Source organism: Jaculus jaculus, chromosome X (genome assembly GCF_020740685.1).
Source record: "Jaculus jaculus isolate mJacJac1 chromosome X, mJacJac1.mat.Y.cur, whole genome shotgun sequence".
In the NCBI taxonomy this organism is placed as follows: Eukaryota; Metazoa; Chordata; class Mammalia; order Rodentia; family Dipodidae; genus Jaculus; species Jaculus jaculus.
In genome coordinates this window covers 153710273-153733737 of record NC_059125.1, presented here as the reverse complement: position 1 = coordinate 153733737, position 23465 = coordinate 153710273, and the positions used below count along the sequence as shown (strand labels likewise).

The 23465-nt window shown below is 38.2% G+C and overlaps 1 protein-coding gene across 6 annotated transcripts in view; it reads left to right on the top strand.

The window, feature by feature from the left end:
* Positions 1-19328, top strand: part of Tmlhe (trimethyllysine hydroxylase, epsilon) — a 72750-nt gene extending 53422 nt beyond the window's left edge. For all 6 annotated transcript variants that reach the window (XM_045140668.1, XM_045140667.1, XM_045140669.1 and 3 more), the window contains 6 exons: positions 2550-2726; positions 3438-3717; positions 5909-6028; positions 8235-8471; positions 17137-17275; positions 18569-19328. In XM_045140668.1, the coding sequence (XP_044996603.1) occupies positions 2573-2726; positions 3438-3717; positions 5909-6028; positions 8235-8471; positions 17137-17275; positions 18569-18700 (1062 nt within the window). In that variant the 5' untranslated portion in view covers positions 2550-2572 and the 3' untranslated portion in view covers positions 18701-19328. The remainder of the gene's footprint in view (positions 1-2549; positions 2727-3437; positions 3718-5908; positions 6029-8234; positions 8472-17136; positions 17276-18568) is intronic.
* The last annotated feature ends 4137 nt before the right edge of the window (positions 19329-23465 follow it).

Genomic DNA, 23465 nt, shown 5'->3' with positions numbered 1-23465 from the left:
AAAATGGGAACAAAATACATAATCCAAATAAACATGGGCAAAGGATCTAAATAGACATTTCCAAAAAAAAACATTAAAATGGCCAACAGGTATATAAAAAGATGGCCAGCATCATTTATCATCAAGGAAATGTAAATTAAAACCACAATAAAATACAACCAAGTACCTATAAGGATATTATTACCAAAAAATAAGAAATAAAAAGTTCTGGTGAGAGTATGGGTATAAAGAAATTCTTGAAAGGTACTGGTAGGAATATAAATTAGTATACCTATTATGGAGAAATAAATAACAGAGTAAATGCTCCTTTATTGTATGTTTTTAGACAGTTTCCAGGAAACTAAAATGGTTTTGTCTGGTTTTATCATTGTTTTCATGGAAGAGAATGTACTAAGCTCATTCTGGCTTTGCAGAAGTCTCACATCCAGATTCTCAAGGCTACACTTTAAAAAATGGTGATGTGCTCCAATAGAAGAATTCAGGGCATAGTAGAAGGAGAAGAAATCCACTCCAAAGGCATAGTAGGCGTCTTCAACAAAATCATAGAAGAAAATTTCCCCCAAATTGAGAAAGAGGTGCCAATGCAGATACAGGAAGCCTTTAGAACCCCAGCCAGACAAAACCCGGAAAGAACCTCTCCTCGCCATATTATAATCAAACTTCCAAACACACACACCAAAGAAAAAATGGTGATGTTAAGGCACACATCTTTAATCCCAGCACTTGGGAGGCAGAGGTGGGAGGATCACCATGAATTCAAGGCTACCCTGAGACTAGATAGTGAATTCCAAGTCAGCCTGGGCTAGACTGAAATTCTACCTTAAAAAAACAAACAAAAAATAGTGATGTAGTGTTATGAGGTTGAATGATTTGGGTTCATGTTCTAGCTCTTAAAATCTGTGATCATTAGTTTCATTGCCCTTAAAATGAGAATAATATTGCATAATGAAAGTCAAGTATAGATAAAGTATTTTGCTTATTTAGTGTCTTATAATGTGGATAAACCTTAGTTTATTTAGCTAGTATTTCATTCCTCCACTACTAAGCATTTTGTCTTAGTTGCTACTTTTTTGTTATAACAGTGTCATGAATATCTTTGCATGCACTTCCACATGTGTGTCAATTTCTATAAGATAAATATCAAGAGGTAAATTCCTGAGTCAATAAATAAATATGCATATTTTAAATTAATTTCTTAGAAACTTCCAGACTGCCATACAGTATGCATTTAAGAATGTATACTCAATCAGTATTTATGAGGATGTATTTCCCCACATCTTTGAAAACACTCCTTTTGTTCAAACATTAAAAATTTCATCACTCTAGGGCTGGGGAGATGGCTCAGTAGATAAGGTGCTCACAGCTCAAGCCTGAGTAATGGAGTTTGATAGTCTCCAGACCCTACATAAAAAGCCATAACAGGTTTCTGTAATCCCAGCACTTTAATGGCAGAATGGGAGCTGGAGATAGGAGCATTTCCTGGAAGCTGTTGACCAGTACAACAAAAAGAACACCAACGAGATGGAGAGAAATCCTGCCTCAAATGAGGTGGACTGGTAAGAACCAACCTGAAAGGTATCCTCTGAAGCTCATACACATGCTGTGGTATGCACGTACCTCCAGTCATACACACATATACATCTGTGTAATACACATATACATACCCAAACACAAAGAAATAAATATTTAAATTTTCATAACTGATAAATATAAAATGGTATTCTGTTTTGGTTTTAATACTCATTCCTTTGATTACATTAAGGGAAGGTTCATGTATTTATTGATCACTTCTGGCAACTTTCCAATCGGTATTCAAACATTTTTTAATCATTTAATTTTATCTTTTATTTTGCTTTGAAGATTGAACCCAAGGCTTCATAACTGCTGCTAGTCAGGTGTTCTGCCACTGAGCCACACTCCCAGCCTAATGAGTCCAGATTGGGCTCACGGATGTATTCTACATGCTGGAAATTAGTATTTTTGTGTTAGAAATATTTTTCCTGATTCTTGTCTTTAAGTTTGTTTTTATATTGTACACAATAATAGATTTTCATCTTTTCATGATTTTTTGGCTGAGTTGATCAATATATAATATTGCATATACATAATTTCAACATTGAAGAATTGCTAGACTAATACAAAGACATCTTGCATACCCTCTATCCATTTAGATATATCTCTAGGCTTTTTATATAAATTCTTGCATTGTTTTATATATCAGCACCATACCATTTCCAGTATTAGAAATTCTTACAGGGCTACTATGCTCTACTGCTCTGGTTTCTTGGTAGAAGTCATTTAGAGAGAATTCTTTTGGCTACTGACCTTTTTAGTTTTCTGAGATAAGTGTTTGTTTGTTTGTTTGTTGTTTTTCAAGGTAGGGTCGCACTCTAGCCCAGGCTGACCTGGAATTCACTATGTAGTCTCAAAGTGTCTTCAAACTCATGGTGATCCTCCTACTTCTGCCTCCCAAGTGCTGGAATTAACAGTGTGCACCACCATGCCAGGCTAGAGATAAGTATTTTTGAATAATGTGTTCTTTTCCTTAGAACTGCAATGTGCTAACACTGTGATGCGCTTTGGTTATGTTTGGCTTCGAGACCACTGCCGTTCAGCTTCATGCTATAACTCTAAGACTCATCAACGGAGCCTAGACACAGCCAGTGTGGATTTATACATCAAGCCAAAGTCCATTCGCTTGGATGAGACCACATTCTTTTTCACTTGTAAGTGTACAGGACAGTTGGCCTTCTGTAGGGGTATTTTGAAGAACAGTTATTTTATTTCTAAAGATACCCTTTCCAAAATGGGAAATTCTTTCAGATAATTTTTGCCTTACTTTGGAAGCACTTTGTTGGAGAACCTTTAATATTTTTTTTTCTTCACAGCTAACACCATATAGAGACTGGATACTTTCCAAGATAGGAAACAATGGCAAGAATTTCTGTTTTTACCACTCTTTATTTATTTATTTGCTTATTTGTTTTGTTTTGTGTTTTTGATTTTGTTTATTTATTTGCAAGAGAGAGAGATAGAGAGAAGAGAGACAGATAGAGAATGGGCACACCAGGGCCTCTAGCCACTGCAAATGAACTCCAGACACATGTGCCCCTTGCACAACTGGCTTATGTGGGTCCTGGGGAATCAAACCTGGGTCCTTTGGCTTTGCAGGCAAATGCCTTAACCACTAAGCAATCTTTCCAGCCCTTGTTTTGTGTTTTTGAGACAAAAATCTTACTATGTAGCTTAGGCTGGCCTAACTCATTATATAGCCCAGGCTGGCCTCAAAATAGGGATCCTCCTGACTCAGCTTCCTGATTGCTAGGATTATAGTTATAAGAATTAGCATATAAATTATAGGTGTAAGAGTTGTCATTATTAATCAGTAAAATATTTATAATTTCTATTTTAATGCATGTTATTTTTTTTCCTAAAAGGGCCAGATGGTCATGTGACTAGATATGATTTGGACTGGCTGATGAAAAATAGCTATGAAAGTCAGAAACAAAAAGTTATCCAGCCTAGAATATTATGGAATGCTAAAATCTACCAGCAAGCCCAAGTTCCATCTGCAGATTTCCAGCATTTCTTAGAAACCAATGAGGGGCTGAAGAAGTTTCTACAAAACTTTCTGCTCTATGGAATTGCATTTGTAGAAAATGTCCCTCCCACTCAAGAGCACACAGAGAAATTGGCAGAAAGGATCAGCTTAATCAGGTAACTTAGCTTTCTGAAATCCACAAGAATTAATTTCCAGAGAATAAGTACTAATAAAAAATGTAAAAGGTCATCTTTGTTTTCAATACAGAATATTTTATGGCCTAAATATGGGGGTGTTCCAAGTACAGTATCTTGAGGGCTGAATTTCTAATTTCCTTTTTAATCATTTATATATTTATTTATTTGAGGTGGTAGAGAATATGGGCATGCCAGGGCTTCTTAAAACTGCAGAGGAACTCCAGACACATGAACCACATGGGTACAGGGCTAGCAGGCTTTGCAAGAAAGTGCCTTTAACCACTGAGCAATCTTCCAAGCCCTGTATTTATAATTTCTGAAGACACTTATATGTTAAATATAATGAAGACTTTAAAACTATTGGTATATTTTTCTCTCCTTCAAGTTAGAGTCATCACTGTACACTAAAAAGAGCTAGAGTCATTATTGTACACTAAAGAAAACTGAAAAGTAATCTGAGTTGGACAAAGTAGTTGTGTGATCATAGGTTAGTCCATTACATACACACACACATACAGTCTCTCAATGTCCTGAATTTTCCCATCTCTTCAAAAGAATTATAGTGTCTAAAGATCTTCCAGTTTGATCTTCTGTGATGCTTAAGTCTTGATTAAAAGATTAGTTATTAATACTTCATTAAAACATATTGCAGTTAATCAGCATATTTGTACCCACTATCTTATTTTGATCATATAATAACCCTTTTAATTGTGTTTCATTTCCTGTTCCACTGATGGGTAACTGATGCCAAGATACAAAAAGTGACTTTCCCGGGATTTCTCTAATAGGAAGCAGTAGAACTGAGATTTAAATATTAAAGTTTCCTGATCTTAAACATGTTTATATTTTTTCTTTTTTTCAAGGTAGAGTCTCACTCTAGCCCAGGCTGACTGGAACTCACTCTGCAGTCCTAGGCTGCCCTTGAATTCACAATGAGTCTCCTACCTCTGCCTCTCAAGTGCTGGGATTAAAGGCATGCTCCACCATGCCTGGCTTAAATCTAGTTTTCTTTTCATTACTATTCTACATTTCTAGTATTAAATGTGACATAAGCCTATGTCATTATAATTTCCTTTTATTTAATAAGACCCAGATAGAATTCATTGTGTCACCAACAGCATGCTGTATCATTTGTTGGTACAACATAATCAATAGCATTTGTGAGCTATTCAGTTTGAAATGCAATGTGAAAGCTCTCTAGTAAAAGAAACTGCTGGTAAGCAACAAATTGAAAGGGCTTGGAAACTTTTAGTTCAAAAGGAAAAACATTTCCTTTATACACTTGGGTTCAGAGAACTCTGAAAGATAAATAATTGAAGTGACCTTTAGTCAGATCTGAGCCCACTGGGAAAATAAGACATCAAAACTTATGATATTTCAAGAAGAAATACAATTCACATGAATTTTTTTGTAACAAAAATATCCTTTATTTCCTTATTCTTCAATGTCCAAATGATAAGTGATGACCTATAATTAATCCCTTTTATCCGAATGTTATGGAAACTCTTTAGTCACCCTTGAAAATTAGATTATCTAAGATATCAGAAAGACAGTAAGTTAAATTATCACTTACTACAAGAAGCTGCATCATCTATTTCTATAAAAGGAAAGTAAACACAGAAAATAGCCTTGAATAAAAAGACTATTAAAAGTAACAAAGGGCTGGAGAGATGGCTTAGCGGTTAAGCGCTTGCCTGTGAAGCCTAAGGACCCCGGTTCGAGGCTCGGTTCCCCAGGTCCCACGTTAGCCAGATGCACAAGGGGGCGCACCTGTCTGGAGTTCGTTTGCAGAGGCTGGAAGCCCTGGCGCGCCCATTCTCTCTCTCTCCCTCTATCTGTCTTTCTCTCTGTGCCGGTCGCTCTCAAATAAATAAATAATTTTTTAAAAAAAGTAACAAAGTGTGATGATTCCCTAAACTTTCAGAATATATTATACTTCCATTGTTTCCCTCTCCAGTTTCTACAGTATTAATTAGTGACAGAATTTTCAAAACTGATTTTGTACTTAACTGTCACTTTCACCTTGTAGATAGAAATCTGGAACCAAAAATAAAAACTACTGTTATTTGGGACTAACTAAAGTAACTATAGGAAACAGTCTTGAAATATGAAGGAAATATTCAAATAGCTTATAGTTAGTTTATAGTTCTTTCTTTATTTCATTTGACAGAGAAACCATATATGGAAGAATGTGGTATTTTACTTCAGATTTTTCCAGAGGTGACACTGCATATACCAAGCTAGCACTGGATCGACACACTGACACTACCTATTTCCAAGAGCCCTGTGGGTAAGTATATTAGTAACATAGTATCCTTGCTGATGGAATCATAGCTTTTAAATCAATTTACATTCTATTTGAACCATGCTCATATCAACTTCTGTGGACTTGTAGAACTGTTTCTTTCTCTTCCCCTAGAAACATAGTTGTTTCAAAATACCCTTCAGTCTTCTTCAAATTTACAAGAATAAAATTTTGAGTGTAAACCTAACACAGAGTGAGAGAAAGGAGATAGGGAAGAGAGGAGGGAGGGAGGGAGGGGATGAAAGGAATGAAGGGGGAAGAGAAGGGGAAAATGCAGAAAGAAAGAGAGAGGGAAAAAAGAAACAAAGTGACTTGCTGTCTGTAGTCTGAGCTGTCCTGTTGTGGAACTCACTATATAACCCAGGCTGGCCTTTAACTCAGCAATCCTCTTGCCTCAGCAGACCAAGTGCTAATATTATAAGCATGAGATACCATACCTAGCTATAGTTTACAAAGTATTTATTTACAACTTAACAAAGATTGTTGGCTAACCATAAACTTTAGAATTTAAATTTTCTTGAATTTAATTACTGTCATATTGAAAGGGGGTCTATCTTGCACACACTGCTGTTTTTAAAAGATGGTATTGATAAGAATTTGACTCTAAATTATAAGCAGTGGAAGAGATGGAATGACCAAAAAACCTTTTGTCACAGAAAAATTGGTAGCAAATGCTCCTCAAATGGCATATCCTGTATTTAACCATCCTATTTTCTGCTACTTATTAGATATCTCTGTGGTTGTTATTTTGTGGTTGTTGATCTTCTGCATATAGATGATAAGCCTGAAATAAAGGTATTAGGAAAGTGAGTACACGTGCACATAGGGACTTTTTTATCAATTGAGTACTGCTATATTTATTTCCTTTAAGAATCTGGAACTTAGCTTTTAGAAACCCTTCTCAATGTTATAAATATATGAAGACACCAACAGCCCTACATCCTAATTCTAGGAAATGCAGAAGGAAGAAAAACAAAATGGAGCTGGACAAAGGTTGAGGTTTAAGACTGACTAGCTTTTAAACCTGTGGCCAACACCAGATATAAGCAACTGTTGTCCACTTGCTTTTACCTTGTTAAATCAATAGCAGAGGCCAAGTAATTTAGCAACATAATAATAGTGGTGAAGAATTAAGGCCATGATATCAACTAGACCTTTATTTACATCCCAGCTGATTATCAACATATTTGATTATGTATTGTGAGCTTTGTGATCTTGAGCAAATAACTTAAAATCTCTATGCTTCAATTGTTTCATCTGTAAAATGGGACTAGCAATACAACCTATCCATTAGTATTGCTAAGGGATTAAATTAGATGACATATTTAAATATTCTCTCTCCATATTATTCCCCTCTCCCCAGTCTCTTTCTGTTTTAGGATGTGTGACACATTTCTTTGAGCAAGGCTCCACCTCCTAAAGGTTCCGCAACTTCCCAAACAGTGACAACAACTAGAGATTAAGTATTCAAGCATATGAGGCTATAGGGGGCATTTCACATTCAAACCACCACAGAGGGGAAATCAATTAGGAAATGGGATTTAATTAAAAGAAAATGGGAGCCAGGCGTGGTGGTGCACGCCTTTAATCCCAGCACTCAGGAGGCAGAGGTAGGAAGATCACCGTGAGTTCGAGGCCACCCTGAGACTACATATGAATTCCAGGTCAGCCTGAGCCAGAGTGAGACCCTACCTCAAAAACCCAAAAAAAAAAAAGAAAGAAAGAAAGAAAGAAAGAAAGAAAGAAAGGAAGGAAGGAAGGAAGGAAGGAAGGAAGGAAGGAAGGAAGGAAGAAAGAAAGAAAGAAAGAAAGAAAGAAAGAAAGAAAGAAAGAAAGAAAGAAAGAAAGAAAGAAAGAAAGAAAGAAAGAAGATGGGGGGCTGGAGAGATGGCTTACTGGTTAAGTGCTTGCCTGTGAAGCCTAAGGACCCTGGTTTGAGGCTCAATTCCCCAGGACCCACATAAGCTAGATGCACAAGGTGGCACATGCATCTGGAGTTTGTTTGCAATGGCTGGAAGCCCTGGCGCCCCTCCTTTCTCTCTCTCTCTGTCACTCTCAAATAAATAAATAAAAATAAACAAAAAATAAAAGGAAATGACACAAGTACGTTCAGAAATCATTTCTCATATAGAATTACAGAATTTTGTTATGTTCTTTTTTTAAAGTATTTACTCTTCTTTCCCTTGTCCAGCATCCAGGTGTTTCACTGTCTTAAGCATGAAGGAACAGGTGGTAGGACACTATTAGTGGATGGATTCTATGCAGCACAACAGGTACTTCAAAAGGCACCTGAGGAATTTGAACTCCTCAGCAAAGTTCCATTGAAGCATGAATATATTGAAAATGTTGGAGAATGTCACAACCACATGATTGGGGTTGGGCCAGTCTTAAATATCTACCCATGGAATAAAGAGCTGTATTTGATCAGGTGAGTGCTAAGGAACTATCCTCCAGTATTTATCATATGTTAACCTCATAATTAATGATCATTCCTAATTTCTTGTACCTGCCAGATTTCAATTTTCCTATTCTATAACTTTTATTTTGAATTTATATTTTAATTGGAAAATAAATAATCCAATAGCAAAAGAATAATGCATTTTGTATTGGTAGGTTTTGGAGGTAGCATTTTTTAAATGAAAATATCAGATGAGCATGGTGGCACAAACCTTTAGCACTCAGGAGGCTGAAGTCGGAGGATCACTGTGAGTTTGAGCACATTCTGGGACTGCAGAGTGAACTCCAGGTCAGCCTTGGCTAAAGTGAAACCCTGCCTCAGAAAACAAAAATAAGGGGCTAGAGAGATTGCTTAATGGTTAAGGCACATGCCTGCTAAGCACAGGTTTGATTCTTCAGGTACCACATAAGCCACATGTACATGGTGGCTCATACATCTGGAGTTTTTTTTTTTTTTTTTTTTTTTTTTTTTTTTTTTTGCAGTGGCTACAGGCCCTGGTGTGCCTCTCTCTCTCTCCTTCTCTCTCTCTCTCTCTCTCTCTCTCTCTCTCTCTCTCTCTCTTTCTCTGTCCCCCTCTCTGTATCTAATAAATAGATAAATAAAAATCTTTTAAAAATAAAAAAGAAAGTATCTACTAAAATGAAAAACCAAAGGTATGATGACAATTATATTTATGTCTATAGCTCGGGTATATGCAAAGTTCCTTGCCAATGTATCCAGTTGACTCTTAGATATCACCACTTAGATACCTTGGAAAACATACAATGTGTCATGTTCAAAATTAAACTCAGTCTCTACTCACGTTTAAGCCTGCCTCTCCCCTTGTTCATCCACATTTTATTCAATGACACCACCATCTACTAAGTTGCCCAAATGAAGACAAAAAATAATTTTTAATTTTTCCCTCTCCCTAATAATATGCAACCAAATCTTACCATCCCTACTGGTTTTTTTTTTTTTTTTTTTTTTAGAGGTAAGGTTTCACTCTAGCCCAGGCTGCCCTGGAATTCACTATGGAGTCTCAGGGTGGCCTTGAACTTATGGCAATCCTCATACCTCTGCCTCCTGAGTGCTGGGATTAAAGTCGTGCGCCACCACGCCAGGCGACCATCTCTACTTCTAGTTTTTCTCAAACCACCCACTGCTTTTTATATGCTACTTTTTTTATTAATTAGGTTTGTGCTCAGTGAATACAGTCAATTTGATACCATTGTTAGGCTCATCCATGTCCTGCCCCCTTCCCCTGACCCCTCCTTGTTGAGGTATATGGCTCATGCATTGTGGAGTTTGCCCATAGTTATGGGTAGGATAAATGTCTCTGCATATCATGCCCAACATGTGGTTCTGACACTCTTTCCGCCCCCTCTTCTGCAGCCCTCTTGATAGTAACATTGCTAAAGTCTTATAACTAATCTTGTTTTCACCATCTCCAACTTTAAGCTATAACTAGAGAAATTTTCTGAAATACAAGTCTTATTGTGTCTTTCCCTGATTAAGATCCTACATCTGCTGAGTATCTTCAAAGCATCAGTTGTCCTCATGACTTAGATTCTACATGAACTCACTACTTCCTATTCTTATTGTTTCATCTCCTACAATTTATATTTTCCATACAAATTCTGCCCTAGATATACCAAAGTACTTCGGGTTACTAAAGCCAGTTATTTTCCATCTCACAGCCAAGACTTTCTATGCTGTTTTACTTCTACTTATGCTATGCTAATTCCTACTGTGAACTAATTCATAATCCTTCACAAATATTTCCTGATCATCCACTAAGACCCCAGATACTGTGTGTGATCCTAGAGATGTAACTGTGAGAAAAAAATATGCTAAAATTCATGGCTTTCATGGAATTCTCATCCCAATGGAAAGAGATCATTAACAATAAAGAACAAATATATAATATTGCAAATGTTGGTGAGCACTAGAGGAAAATAAAATAAGAAAAAAGATATAGAGTACAGAGGCAGCTTGGAAATAGTTGCAAATGTCTTAAATGACAGGATTTCATTATGTTTGATTGTTTTTTCTTTTGTTTTGTTTTGTTTTTGAGACAGGGTCTCATGTATCTCAGGGTAGATGACCTTAAATTCCTGATCCCCCTGCCTTCACCTCCCAAGTGCTAAGATTATAGGCATGCACTACCATGTCATGTTTTCTTTTTTGCTTACTTGTTTGCTTTCATTTACTAAAAGGATTGTTTCATTTTTCTTGTGACTGACACACATTCCACTGTATATATGTCCCACACTTTCTTTTATCTGTTTATTCATTAGTGGACACTTAAGTGTTATCATTCTTGACTAATGTGAATTGTGCTTGAAATGAATATGGGAGTGTAAATATATCTTCAATAGACTGATTTTGTTTCCTTTGGATATATACTCAAGAGTGGGATTACTGGTTATCAGTTGTATCTAAATTTTTCTGAGGAACTTCCAAACTGTTTTCTATAATGGTTATGCTAATTAACATTCCCACTGTGTGCATGGGTTTCTCCACTGTTCCTTGGACACTTAATAAGCAAGATGATTTCATTTTGGTTTTGATTTGTATCTTCCTGGTGCTGTGGTGATATTAAAACTTTTTTTATATCTGTTGGTCATTTTGGCTATATTCTATTGAGAAATGTCTATTAGGTATGTAGCAGACAGCTTCAGGTTCACTCAGATGAACTGCTAGACCAGGCACAGTTATGGAGGAAGTAATATTTATTGAAACTTACAGATCCAGGGGAACTTTCATAATGGCAGAAGAAGTTAGCCTGCTTTCATAGGACCAAGCAGAGAGATAGAAGCACCAGCCTAAAAGTCAAAAGCCACACAACACAGCACACTTCAGGAACTCTAGCTAGGCACACTTTGTATATCTTTAGATTGAAATCTGAAACACACCACCACACCTTAAGATCTGCCCAGTGACACTGCCTCCAGCCAGGTGGCTGCAGATGCAAACTACAAACTAATTTAAAAAAAACAATATGTTGGGGGCAATCTAGTCAAACCACCACATTCCGTCCCTGGCCCCCAATAGTTTTATAACCATCACACATTGTAAATTGTACTCAGTTCAATTTTAAAGGACCCCACAGTCTTGACCAATTTAAGACAGTAAGTCCTATAACATCAAACAAGTTAAATACTTCCAATATATAAAAGCCTTGAACTCATTATGGTCCTCCTATCTCTGCCTTCTGAGTGCTGGGATTAAAGGTGAGTATCATCACACCCAGCTAATTTTCCTACATTTTTTGATGGAGGAAGGTATCGTTTGTTGCTATAAACTTCCCTCTTAGAATGAATTTCTTATCCCCCATAGGTTTTGGTGTGTTGTGTCTCCATTTTCATTTCTTTCAATAAAAGAATTAAATTTTCCATCTTACGGGGCTGGAGAGATGGCTTAGTGGTTAAAGTGCATGCTTGCAAAGCCTGAGGACCCAGGTTTGATTCTCCAGGTCCTACATAAGCCAGATGCATATGGTGGCACATGTGTCTGGAGTTCGTTTGCAGTGGCTAGAGGCTCTAGCATGCCCATTCTCACCTTCTCTCTCCCTCTGTCTCTAATAAATAAAAACAAATCTTAAAAAATCCATCTCAATTACTTCCTAGATCCATTGATTGTTCATAAGTTTGTATTTTTATAATTTCTAAAGGCTTTTTTGATTTCTAATTTTCTTACATTGTGGTCAGAAAGATATTTAATATTATCATTATTTTTAATTTATTGAAATTTGCTTCATGATTTACCATGTGATGTATTCTCAAGAATGTTCCATCTCATGAAAAAAATAAGTATTCTGCAACTATTGGGTAAAATGTTTTCATAGTTGCTTATTATGTCTCTTTAATGGTCTAGGGTGCAATTTATTTTGATGCTGCTTTGTTGACTTGCTGTCTAGATGAGTTGTCCATTGGTAAAAGTAGAGTCTACTTTAGATCTACTAATACTTCCTTATTTGAGGGCTCAAGCTTTTATGTCACAATGTTGTACCTACCTCCCCTTTGTTCTCCCAAGCAGACAGTAATCCTCTCCATATTGTGCTTCCTGGGATCAGGGTGGCAATGTGGTGGGCAGTCCTGTGACTACTAAGGCTACAATGTTGGGTAACTCTTGGAGTCCACAACCTGCTAAAACCAACACAACATTAGAGTAGAGGCAAGGTTCATTCTTCTATGAGCTTTCTTTTGCTGAGGTGTACTTATGGCCCAAGGCCACTTTAGCCAGCCAAAATGATGTTGACCAGAACACAAGTCTGATCACGTTGGGTTATGTATCTCTACCTAGAATAAGAGTGGGTCCAGAGGTTACATCTTCAGGTGCTGGCCCAGGAGTGGTGGTTTTAAAACCTACTTAGTGTTAAATTTAAAAATTTTTGTCACTGAGTTCCAACAGACAGTCAATATTGCCAGTTTCCTGCCCTACTCCCCATGGGAGGGGCCTTGCTCCTCACTGGCCAAGATTGGGGTAATGTTGGTAGAAGTCACACCTAAGTCTCTTAAATTCAGGGATCTTTAGTCTCTGGGGCATGCAGGCCCATGCCACAAGTTGACACCAATTCATCCTAAAATTCTGTCCTACTAGAACTCAGGTCTTGGTGGAAGTGGGTGGGAGTGCCCAGGCCCATTCCAAGACCAGCAATAGGCATGTCAAAATTTGAATCTGTCCCACTAGTTCACAGTTAACCTCATGATGCCAGGACAGATCTATTGGTGGTCAGCAAGCTTTGGTCTGAATTTAAGATCTTTTGGATTCTGGCTGCTGCTGGTATCACTCAGGTAGGCTTAATACTGAACTCCAAGGGTCTTACTCAGCTGCACGTCAATTGATTTTTCAAATATTAAACTAATCTTACATTCCTTGGATAGACTATACTTGTATTTATTACCGTGTGTGTGTGTGTGTGTGTGTGTGTGTGTGTGTGTGTGTTTACATGCATGAGCACATGTACAGGGTTCAGATCTTTAAGAAAGAGTAGTTCAGGCCTAGAGAGATGGCCTATCAGTTAAGGTGCTTGCCTGCAAAACCAAAGGACCCAGGTTTGACTCCCCACAACCGACGTAAGCCAGATGTACAAGGGGATGCACACATCTGAAGTTCATTTGCAGTGGCTAAAGGCCTTGGCACACCCATTTTCTCTCTCTCTCCCTCCCTTCTTCCCTGCCTATTTCTGTATCTCTCTCTCAAATAAATAAATAAAAATATTTGTTAAAAATCCTGTCTCTTCTGTGATGAGAAGAAGGGTTTTAGTGGGAGGGGAAGGGGCATAGAGAGGGTAAGTGCAGGGATCAATATGCTTTGTATATATGCATAAAATTATCAAAAATGAAAAATTAAATAATCAAATTGCTTCATGACACATAATGTAATTCAATAGAATAAATATACAAAAGACAAAAAAAAATCCTGTCTCTTAAAAAGAAAGAAAGAGTAGTTCAGCCACCAGGTTGCAGAGAAATTCTCTGGTTTGGCCAGGCTGGATCTAATCTGGAGCTGCTGAGCATACACTAGTCTGTCCAGCAACAGGCAACCCAAGTATGTAGTGGTCATCTGAGTGAAATAACAGGGTTATTTCAAACTATATGGATTGCATACAGTAGTTGTGAGGGGAGAGAACCTGAGCAAAGAATTTCTGCTCAGTGTTTGCAGGACAAAGGAAGCTGTGTACAGATAACAAAGGGGCTTGAATAGAGATTAAGCTGGCAGTTGTAGGCAACAGATGCAAATAGGTGGCTGTAGACAGGCTATGGTGGAGTGAGATGGGGGCCTCTGGTTTGCCATGTCAGGATAGCTATGGAAAAGTGCAATTGGAACCACGCAGAGACTTCAAGTCCCCATAGGGACCAAATTCTGCTCTCGAAGCTAAACTTGGCTCTACTAAATATTTTCTAACCCACACCATAAGGCTTTGCCAGAAACTGAAGTGAAGGCAAACCTTTTCCTTTTTCATGGTCCCTTCAGGGCCCTCTATAGAGAAAGTGTAACATGATACTTACTATAAAGGACAAATAAGGGCTGGAGAGATGGCTTAGCGGTTAAGCGCTTGCCTGTGAAGCCTAAGGACCCGGTTCGAGGCTCGGTTCCCCAGGTCCCACGTTAGCCAGATGCACAAGGGGGCGCACGTGTCTGGAATTCGTTTGCAGAGGCTGGAAGCCCTGGCGCGCCCATTCTCTCTCTCTCTCCCTCTGTCTTTCTCTCTGTGTCTGTCGCTCTCAAATAAATAAATAAAATTAAAAAAAAAAACTTTAAAAAAAAGGACAAATAAAAAATTAAAAAAAAAGAGATTCATACATCAAGATCACATATGAAGACTGAGGATGTAGCTTAGTTAATAGAATGTTTGCCTTGCATGCAAAAAGCCCTGGGTTCAATCTCTGCACTGCATAAACCATGGTAATACATGTCTTGTAAACCCAGTGCTTTAGAGGACGCAAGAGGACCAGAAGTTCAAGGTCATTCTTGGCTACATAGCAAGTTCAGTCAGCCTGAGACCCTATCTCAAAAATGCATGTATACAGGCCAGCCATGAGAACATATGACTTCAATCCCATCACTTGGGAGGCAGAGGTAGGAGGACCACTGTGAGTTTGAGGTCAGCCTGTGACTACAAAGTGAGTTCCAGGTCAGCTTGGGCTAGAGTGAGACCCAATTTAAAAAAAAAACAAAAACTGGGAGAGATAGCCTACAGTTAAGGTGCTTGCAGTTAAGGCACTTACTTGTCTGTGACGCCTAAGAACTCATGTTCGAATCTTGAGGTCCCATGTAAGCCAGATGCAGTGACACAAGCACACAATGTCGCACATACGCACAAGGGGTTCTGGAGTTCGTTTACAGCAGCTGTCGGCTCTGCTGCACCTACTTTCTCTCTCTTCCTCTCTCAGATAAATAAATAAATAAAAACTATTTATTGGGGCTGGAGAGATGGCTCAGCATTGCCTGAGAAGCCTACCCACGTTAAGCCAGATGTACAAAGTGGCACATACGTCTGGAGTTTGTTTGCAGCAGCTGGAGGCCCTGGCATGCCCATTCTCTCCCCTCTCTCAATCCCTCTCTCTCTCTCTCTCTCTCTCTCTCTCTCTCTCTCTCTCTCTCTCTCTCTCTCTCTCCCTCCCTCCCTCCCTCCCTCCCTCCCTCTCTCCTTCTCTTTCTCTCCTTGCAAATAAATAAAAATATTAAAAATACATACATACCACATCATCCTTAAAATGTAATGGTGAATTACCTGGTTATAGTGTCTACTTCCTTCTGTTCCTATTACAATACTCAAGTGTTTGCTAGAATTTACCAGAGAAACAGAGAATAGAATGTACTTGGGATTTTCTTCTATGTATAGAAGGTTGTAAGATTTTATGATTTGTCTTTAATTAGTAGTACTTTCAGGAAATGTGTACCTTTATCTGTTGTCAATTTATAGTCAAAGTCATTCATATTATTTTCATGTTTACAAACACTATAATGATATCAAATTCTTTCTATTAGTAATTGTCTTCTTCCTACTGTCTAGTTAATGGGTTTTATCATTTAAAAGATTCACTCAAACACATCAAATACTTTATTCCATCCAATCTTTACTTGAAAAATCTTCATGAACTAATTAGATGAATAGTGCTATTCAACCTTTCTAGGTTCCCTTATCATATAAATGTCTGCTTTTTATTATTTTCAGATCTCTCTTGGTTTATATTAAAGCAGAAAAATGAAAAAAAATATGCAATACTATGATGATGCCATTTTGTGCAAAGTCCAAAACATCATTTTGCCAATTTGTAATAGACTTTACTGATTATTTCCTGCTGTTAATCTTAAAAATAACATCACATAATATAATATCATATAGGGCTTACTGGATAGCTAGTATGGTTGAATTGGTGAGCTCTAGGTTCAGGGAGAGACCCTGTTTTAAAAAGTAAGGTAGGGGCTGGAGAGATGGCTTAGTGGTTAAGCGCTTACCTGTGAAGCCTAAGGACCCCGGTTGGAGGCTCGATTCCCCAGGACCCACGTTAGCCAGATGCACAAGGGGACGCAAGTGTCTGGAGTTCATTTTGCAGTGGCTGGAAGCCTTGGCGCGCCCATTCTCTCTTTCTCTCTCTCTCTCTCTCTCTCTCTCTCTCTCTCTCTCTCTCTCTGTCACTCTCAAATAAATAAAGTAAAAACAAGGAAAACAGCTATTAAGGAAGAAAACTAGCATTAGCCTCTTATCTCCACATGAACACACACCTGTACATATTAGCATACACATGAAAAAAATGTGTTGTAGACACAATCTGTGTTGTCCTCCTCAATTTGATGAGAAAAAACAGATCTTTCCCCAATGCTGCCAAAAACTTTGACCAATAAGTACTTTCTCCAAGAAACGTGCTTCAGATAAAAACACCATATGCTAAAAAAAGGAGAAATCAACTGGACCTTAATTCTACTCCCTACCCCCAGATTTTGCAAAGAAAAACAAAATATGACCAGCAATCAATGGAGTTCCTCTGTCTGATCCTGTATTCCTAAGAGAGTGTTGACTCACTGTCACTTAACCTGTAGAACAGCAGTGGACACAGAGAAAGCATTGTCTAAAATAATTCAATAAACAATGAATGCCTTTATCCTGTGTCTGAGACCTTTATTTCTCATGGTTCCATGTTAGGTACAACAACTATGACCGGGCTGTCATCAATACTGTGCCTTATGATATTGTCCATCGTTGGTATACAGCACACCGGACCCTAACAACTGAATTGAGAAAACCTGAGAATGAGCTCTGGGTCAAACTAAAGCCTGGAAAGGTGAGTCTTAAAATACTATAAAGAGGTTAGAGAGATTGCTCAGTGGTTAAGGCACTTGACTGAAAAGCCTAAGGACCTAGGTTCAATTCCTCAGTAACCCATGTAAAGCCAATGCAGTAGTTGGCACATGTATCTGGAGATCATTTGCAGTGGCTAGAGGTCACACACACACTCTGTCTCTCAAATAAATAAATAAAATAAAACATTTTTTAAAGTCTATAAAGATGTCAAGTAAGCTTGTCATAGAAAGCAGTGGTTAAGGGTATTAGTTTCATATGTGTGGTGTTACAAAGTAAATAAAGACCACTAGTCCAGGCATGGTGGAACACACCTTTAATCGCAGCACTTAGGAGGTAGAGATAGGAGGATCGCCGTGAGTTCAAGGCCACCCTGAGACTCCATAGTGAATTCCAGGTCAGCCTGGGCTAGAGTGAGACCCTACCTCGAAACCGCCACCCCCCCCCCAAAAAATATTGATATTTCCTCTTAAGAATAATTGAAATTGCCTCTCAGGAGAGCCAAATGATAGAGGATAACATCAAGGTAACTTTCTTTTGCAGGTTATCAGCTAGGCCCAAAATAACATAGATGCTGCCATACCCTGTTAAGACTAGAACTTCAGTCTGATACATCAAGATGGCAATAAAGAGCAGCTTCCTGATTCTTCTTCTTTAACTTTTCCCAGGCTTGTGTCCTTTCCCCCAAGCCCTCCTGGTTGGCAGGCCCTTTCTGATTCTGCACTCTCATCCCAGGCCCACTAATCAACTAATCAAGGTCCTTCATATACATTTAAACTTGGTAATGAGGTTCGTCCCATTTGGATGCCTGATTTACAAAAAGACCTGATCCAAATTTTAATGTGGGTTTCTCAGATTTTCCTTCTTGTGATTTCACACAGTTAGGTGTGGGGGTAACCCTCTTAGCATAAGAACTCTATTTCTACTCTTTCTTGAATCGTTCATAATTTAAAAAAAAACATAATATAGAAAGTACTGAGTAAGAATTAAAGAAAAAGAAACTAATTGCTGGATTTACTTTGAAAAGAAGATAGTTTCTTGAGGAAGATAAGTTCCTAAGATATTATCAGGTATTGCCTTTTAACTTCCATTTAGCCTACTACAGAGTTGGACACATCTTAGTTTCCTTTTAATCTTCCTAATTTCAAAACAGTAATATTTCACTAAATATAACCCAAAGAATAAAAGCTTTATATTTTTAATGGTCTCTTCTGATTTATAGTTCCTATGATGTGCCCTTGTACTGATTGCTTTCTCTCTGTTTACCCATTCACAGGTCCTATTTATAGACAACTGGCGAGTCCTACATGGCAGGGAAGCATTCACTGGCTACCGCCAACTCTGTGGCTGTTATTTAACAAGGGATGATATATTAAACACTGCTCGACTCTTGGGGCTTCAGGCTTAAAATTTATAGCATTTTGATTATGAATACACCTAGCACCTTGTCAACCAGAATTTCATATCAACAGAATAATATTGTATCAAAATGTATTTCATATTGTCTATTTCACCTGTCCCCCTTTCTCTAGTAGGATAAATCTATTACAGAAAGTGGCATCTGAATTCCCTAATGTCAACCATCCAATAGGGTATTTGGCATTCTAAGTTGTAATATGAACTCACTCTTTTTTCTAAATCTTTTGATATAATTGTGGTCACTCTTCCTAAAACTATTATATCCATCTTGAATGGAAACAAATAATACTAAATAATTTTTAACTAAATCCATTAGAATTAAATGCATTCTAGATATAATAAAATATTGATAAAGCAACATTGGTCTTTTATAAGTCACATGAGAGGAAATATGTGATTACCTGTATTTCTGTCTAATTGTATCATATAATGTAATGCCCTGCAGTTCCATTCATATATCAGCAAACAATAGGATAGATGGGATATTAATTTCCTGAGTAGTAGTTCATTGTGCATATGTACCATATTTTAACTATTGATCCATTGATAGGAAACTAGGATGATGCCATATCTGAGCTACTATGAATAATACAGCAATAAACATGAAAATACAGGTACATTGTGATATACAAATTTTATTTTCTTTGACTGTATAATATACCAAGAAGAGGCAGCTGGATAATATGGTAAATTTATTTTTTTTTAATTTTTGGAAGTTTCTTACTGTTTCCCACAATGGCTATCCTACTTTCCATTGCCATCAACAGTGTGCATGGCTTGTTTTTTCTATGCATCCTCACCAACTGTCATGCTTTTTGGTGTTTTTATGATCATAATTTTAAATGGGTCAAAATGATGTCTCATTGTAGGTTTAATTTGCTATGCCATAAGAACTAGTGATGTGGGGTGGAGGGATGGCTTAGCCGTTAAGGCATTTGTCTACAAAGCCAAAGGACCCAGGTTTGATTCCTCAGGACCCACATTAGCCAGATGTACAAGGGGGCACATGCATCTGGAGTTCGTTTGCAGTAGCTGGTGGCCCTGGCATGCCCATTCTCTCTCTCTCTCCCTCCCTCCCTCCCTCCCTCCCTCTTTCTCTGTCAAATAAATTGATAAATAAAAATAAAATATTTAAAAGAAAGAATTAGTGATGAGGCCCAGCCTAGGTGGGTGACCAATGGTTCTCTGATTGGTTAATAGATCTACTCAGTAGAAAGGAACCCATAGCTGGAACTGGGAGTCAAGTCAGAATCCTATGGAGACAAAGATTAAAGACCCCAACAAGAAGCTCTGACTAGTCTTTGGCCAAAAGACAGGATACACCCATCAGAATTTCTCTGAATTTACGTATGTTGACTTCACTCTCCATTGGAGAACCTGTTTTTCTTTTGTAGAAGGCAGTGAGAACCAAGGACAACCATAAATCAACAAGACAAGAAAAGACAGCTGACTCTCTGGCAGAAGATGAATCACCCTTTGCATAGCAGCTAGGGCCTAGGTGAAACCACAGGGGAACGGGTGAGATGAACAAGAGTGCTCCTCCCAAGGCTAGCCTAACAACCTAAGCTAGGGTGATGGAGACGAACACTGAGGATATTCAGTACACACCAAAGCAGAAATCCTGAAGCTGCTGAGAGCTCAACACTAAAGTAAACTTAAAACACACCCACCATGGCTCAGGGAATTTTATGGAAGAGGAGGCGGGAAGATTGTAAGAGCCATAGGGTGGGAAATATCCAGAGACAGTTCCCTCCCACAATTAACTGACTGCTGCTCTCACAATTCATAACCCACAACCTCATGGTGAATACAAGCAATCCAACTGAGGATTGTAGATTTAATAGCCAATACTTTAATAGAAAATTAAACTCAGTGGAATGGGGACAGAGAGGAGAGAAATGATGGTACCAACACATGATGTGTCTGTACAAAGTTTCTACTTAATGAAAAATAAATAAATGTTCCCAAAATGAGTTAGTGATGAGAAACAATATTTCATACCTGTTGTCCACTATATCTCTTCTTTTAAGAAATGCCAATCTAGATCTCTTGACAATTTTTAACTATTTGTGCTTTAGCTATTGAATTTTTGAAGATCCTGATATATTTTAGACAACATTTCAGATATATAGTTGACAAATATCACATTCTATAAATTGCAGTCAGGTTCACATTGCTGGCAGAAATCACCAGACCAAGAGCTGCTTGTGGGGAAAAAAAGAGGTCTATTTTGGCTTACAGGATCAAGGGGGAAGCTCCACAGTGGCAGGAAAAATGATGGCATGAGCAGAGGGTGGACATAACCCTCTGGCCAACATAAGGTAGACATTAGCCACAGGAGAGTGTGCCGTACACTGGCAAGGGGAAACTGGCTATAATGCCCATAAGCCCGGCCCAAACAATACACTGCATCCAGGAGGTGTTAATTCCCAAATCTCCATCAGCTGGGAACCTAGCATTCAGACTATCTAAGTTTATGGGGGACACCTGGATCAAATCACCACATCCACTAATTGTTTATTTCTGTGCAAAAGCATGTTAACACTCTTAGAAGTTTCTAAAGACCCCAGTGAGTTAATGGATATGGGTAATAATCTACTAATAGGACTTTTCTTTTGACATCTAACTAGTAGTACCTAGTATAATCAATCATTTAGGAAAGGGATGAAATGTAAACTCCAGCAATATTGACATACAGCCATCCAGTTATACACTGTAACCTAAAACATTAGCCCTTATAATTTCTTACCTAACTTTGAGAGTTGGGAGAAGAGCAAAAATAACATGAAATGTAATTGTGGTACTGTCTCTATCTAGACATAAGACCCATGTTGGCATGTAAAGCTGGTGAGTTATATCACTCACTCCAAATTTATTTTTCCCTCTGCATACTTAGCTAACATGGGTTTTTTGTGATTAAGTGCTCTAAAACTTTGTCCTGAGAGGCTTGTGAGTTCTTGGTGGTAGGGTCTTTATTGGGTTACAGCAAGTTTCTATTACCTAGAAGTTTTCCACAAGACAGTACTCAACGCCATTGAAATGAATCCCCTGTTTCCTAACTGATTCTGATGAGTCCTATTGTGAACAATAATACAATTTCCCATTTGGAATTAAGAGATTTCTTCCCGGGGGCTGGAGAGATGGCTTAGTGGTTAGGTGTTTGCTTGCAAAGCTAAAGGACCTTGGTTTGATTCCCCAGGACCCACATAAGCCAGATGCACAAGGGGGCGCATGCATTTGGAGTTCATTGGCAGTGGCTGGAGGCCCTGGTGCACCCATTCTCTCTCTCAAGTAAAAAAATAAAAAGTTAGAAAAATTATATTTCTACCCAGACAAAACTTTGAGCCCCCTTCTTGCATTTCAGTTCAGGAGCATAAGTCCAATTCACCAAGACTATCTAATTGCACTTTCCTGTCAAGAATTACTCCCTTAGTCACTAGAACCACTATAACTATCAAACCCAGCACCATAGGGCAAGTTACAGAGAAACATTTCTGATTTATTTTGGTTGAAATTGAGGGTGATCACACTCTTTGGTTCCTGGGCCCATGAATCTTTGCTATGAAGGAGAGAGTGCTATTTGTTGAAGACTGGTTTAAGACATGTATCATCATATCTATAGAACAGCATTCCAACTTCTCTGAATGTTTTATCCAGTTGTCATCCTAACTAAGCCTTAGGTAGAATATAAAGCCAGCTGCTTGCTGATTGGCGATGGGACCTATGGTTCCACCAGTGGATTTCATGCTTCCTTGATTTGTTCCCTATTGCTAATAACAAAATATCACAGTCTGTGCTAGCTATAAAGAATGGATTAATTTTCACACAATTGTAGTCCCCAATTAAGGGCCTACATCCGGTGATGGCCTTCTTGCTGCCAGAGACCTAGGTGGGTGAGGACAGCATCTGGCACAAGGCTGGAAGGGTGCAAGAGACCTAGACAGACTGACTTTCATATGAGACCCACTGTCAAGATAGCACATTATCCATTAATCATGTGAATGGATTAATTTATTCATGAGAACAAAGCCTTGAACAAATCTTAAAGACTTTACCTTTTAATATGTTACATTAAGGATTAAATTCCAACATGTGTTTCAGACGGGATGAACTGTATTCAAACCATAGCATATATATGGACCAAGCACACTGACATTTACTTAATTGTAAAATATATACCCTAGTAGAACCAATGTCATTTGAGATACCATACTGATAGGGTACTGTGCAAATCACAAATTGGGGCACTGCTAAAACTACTTCAGGTAGGTATGTCAAGTATGTGTCTGTCCCTGGGAGGATAGGGACTATCCCCCTCCATCATGAGAAGTATCATCCACCTGCCACCAGATAGTTGGCTGTTCCCCTTTCACTCCTACCATACATCCATGTTCCAAATCAGAATCTTGGTGGTAGCAAGTGCTAATTGCAAGTGAATGAGGCTGTGAGCATTAGGAATCATCACATTAGCCTTGATGTATAACAGGTTGTTGAGCCCTGCCTTTGTTCATGAACTCACTGAGCAAGCACCATAGTACCTACAGATAGAGGATGACTTGACAGTCACAGATCAAGTCATTTTGTGTATGTGGTTGCTGAAAGAATCTTCCACTATGGGGATTTCCCACCATAATAATTTTCATGGGATCTTCAGATTCAGTTCTCATTCCAAAATGTAAAGCCATTTAACTTTCTCCTGGACCTTCTTTTCTAAAATTTTTTTGTTCATTTTTATTTATTCATTTGAGTGTGAC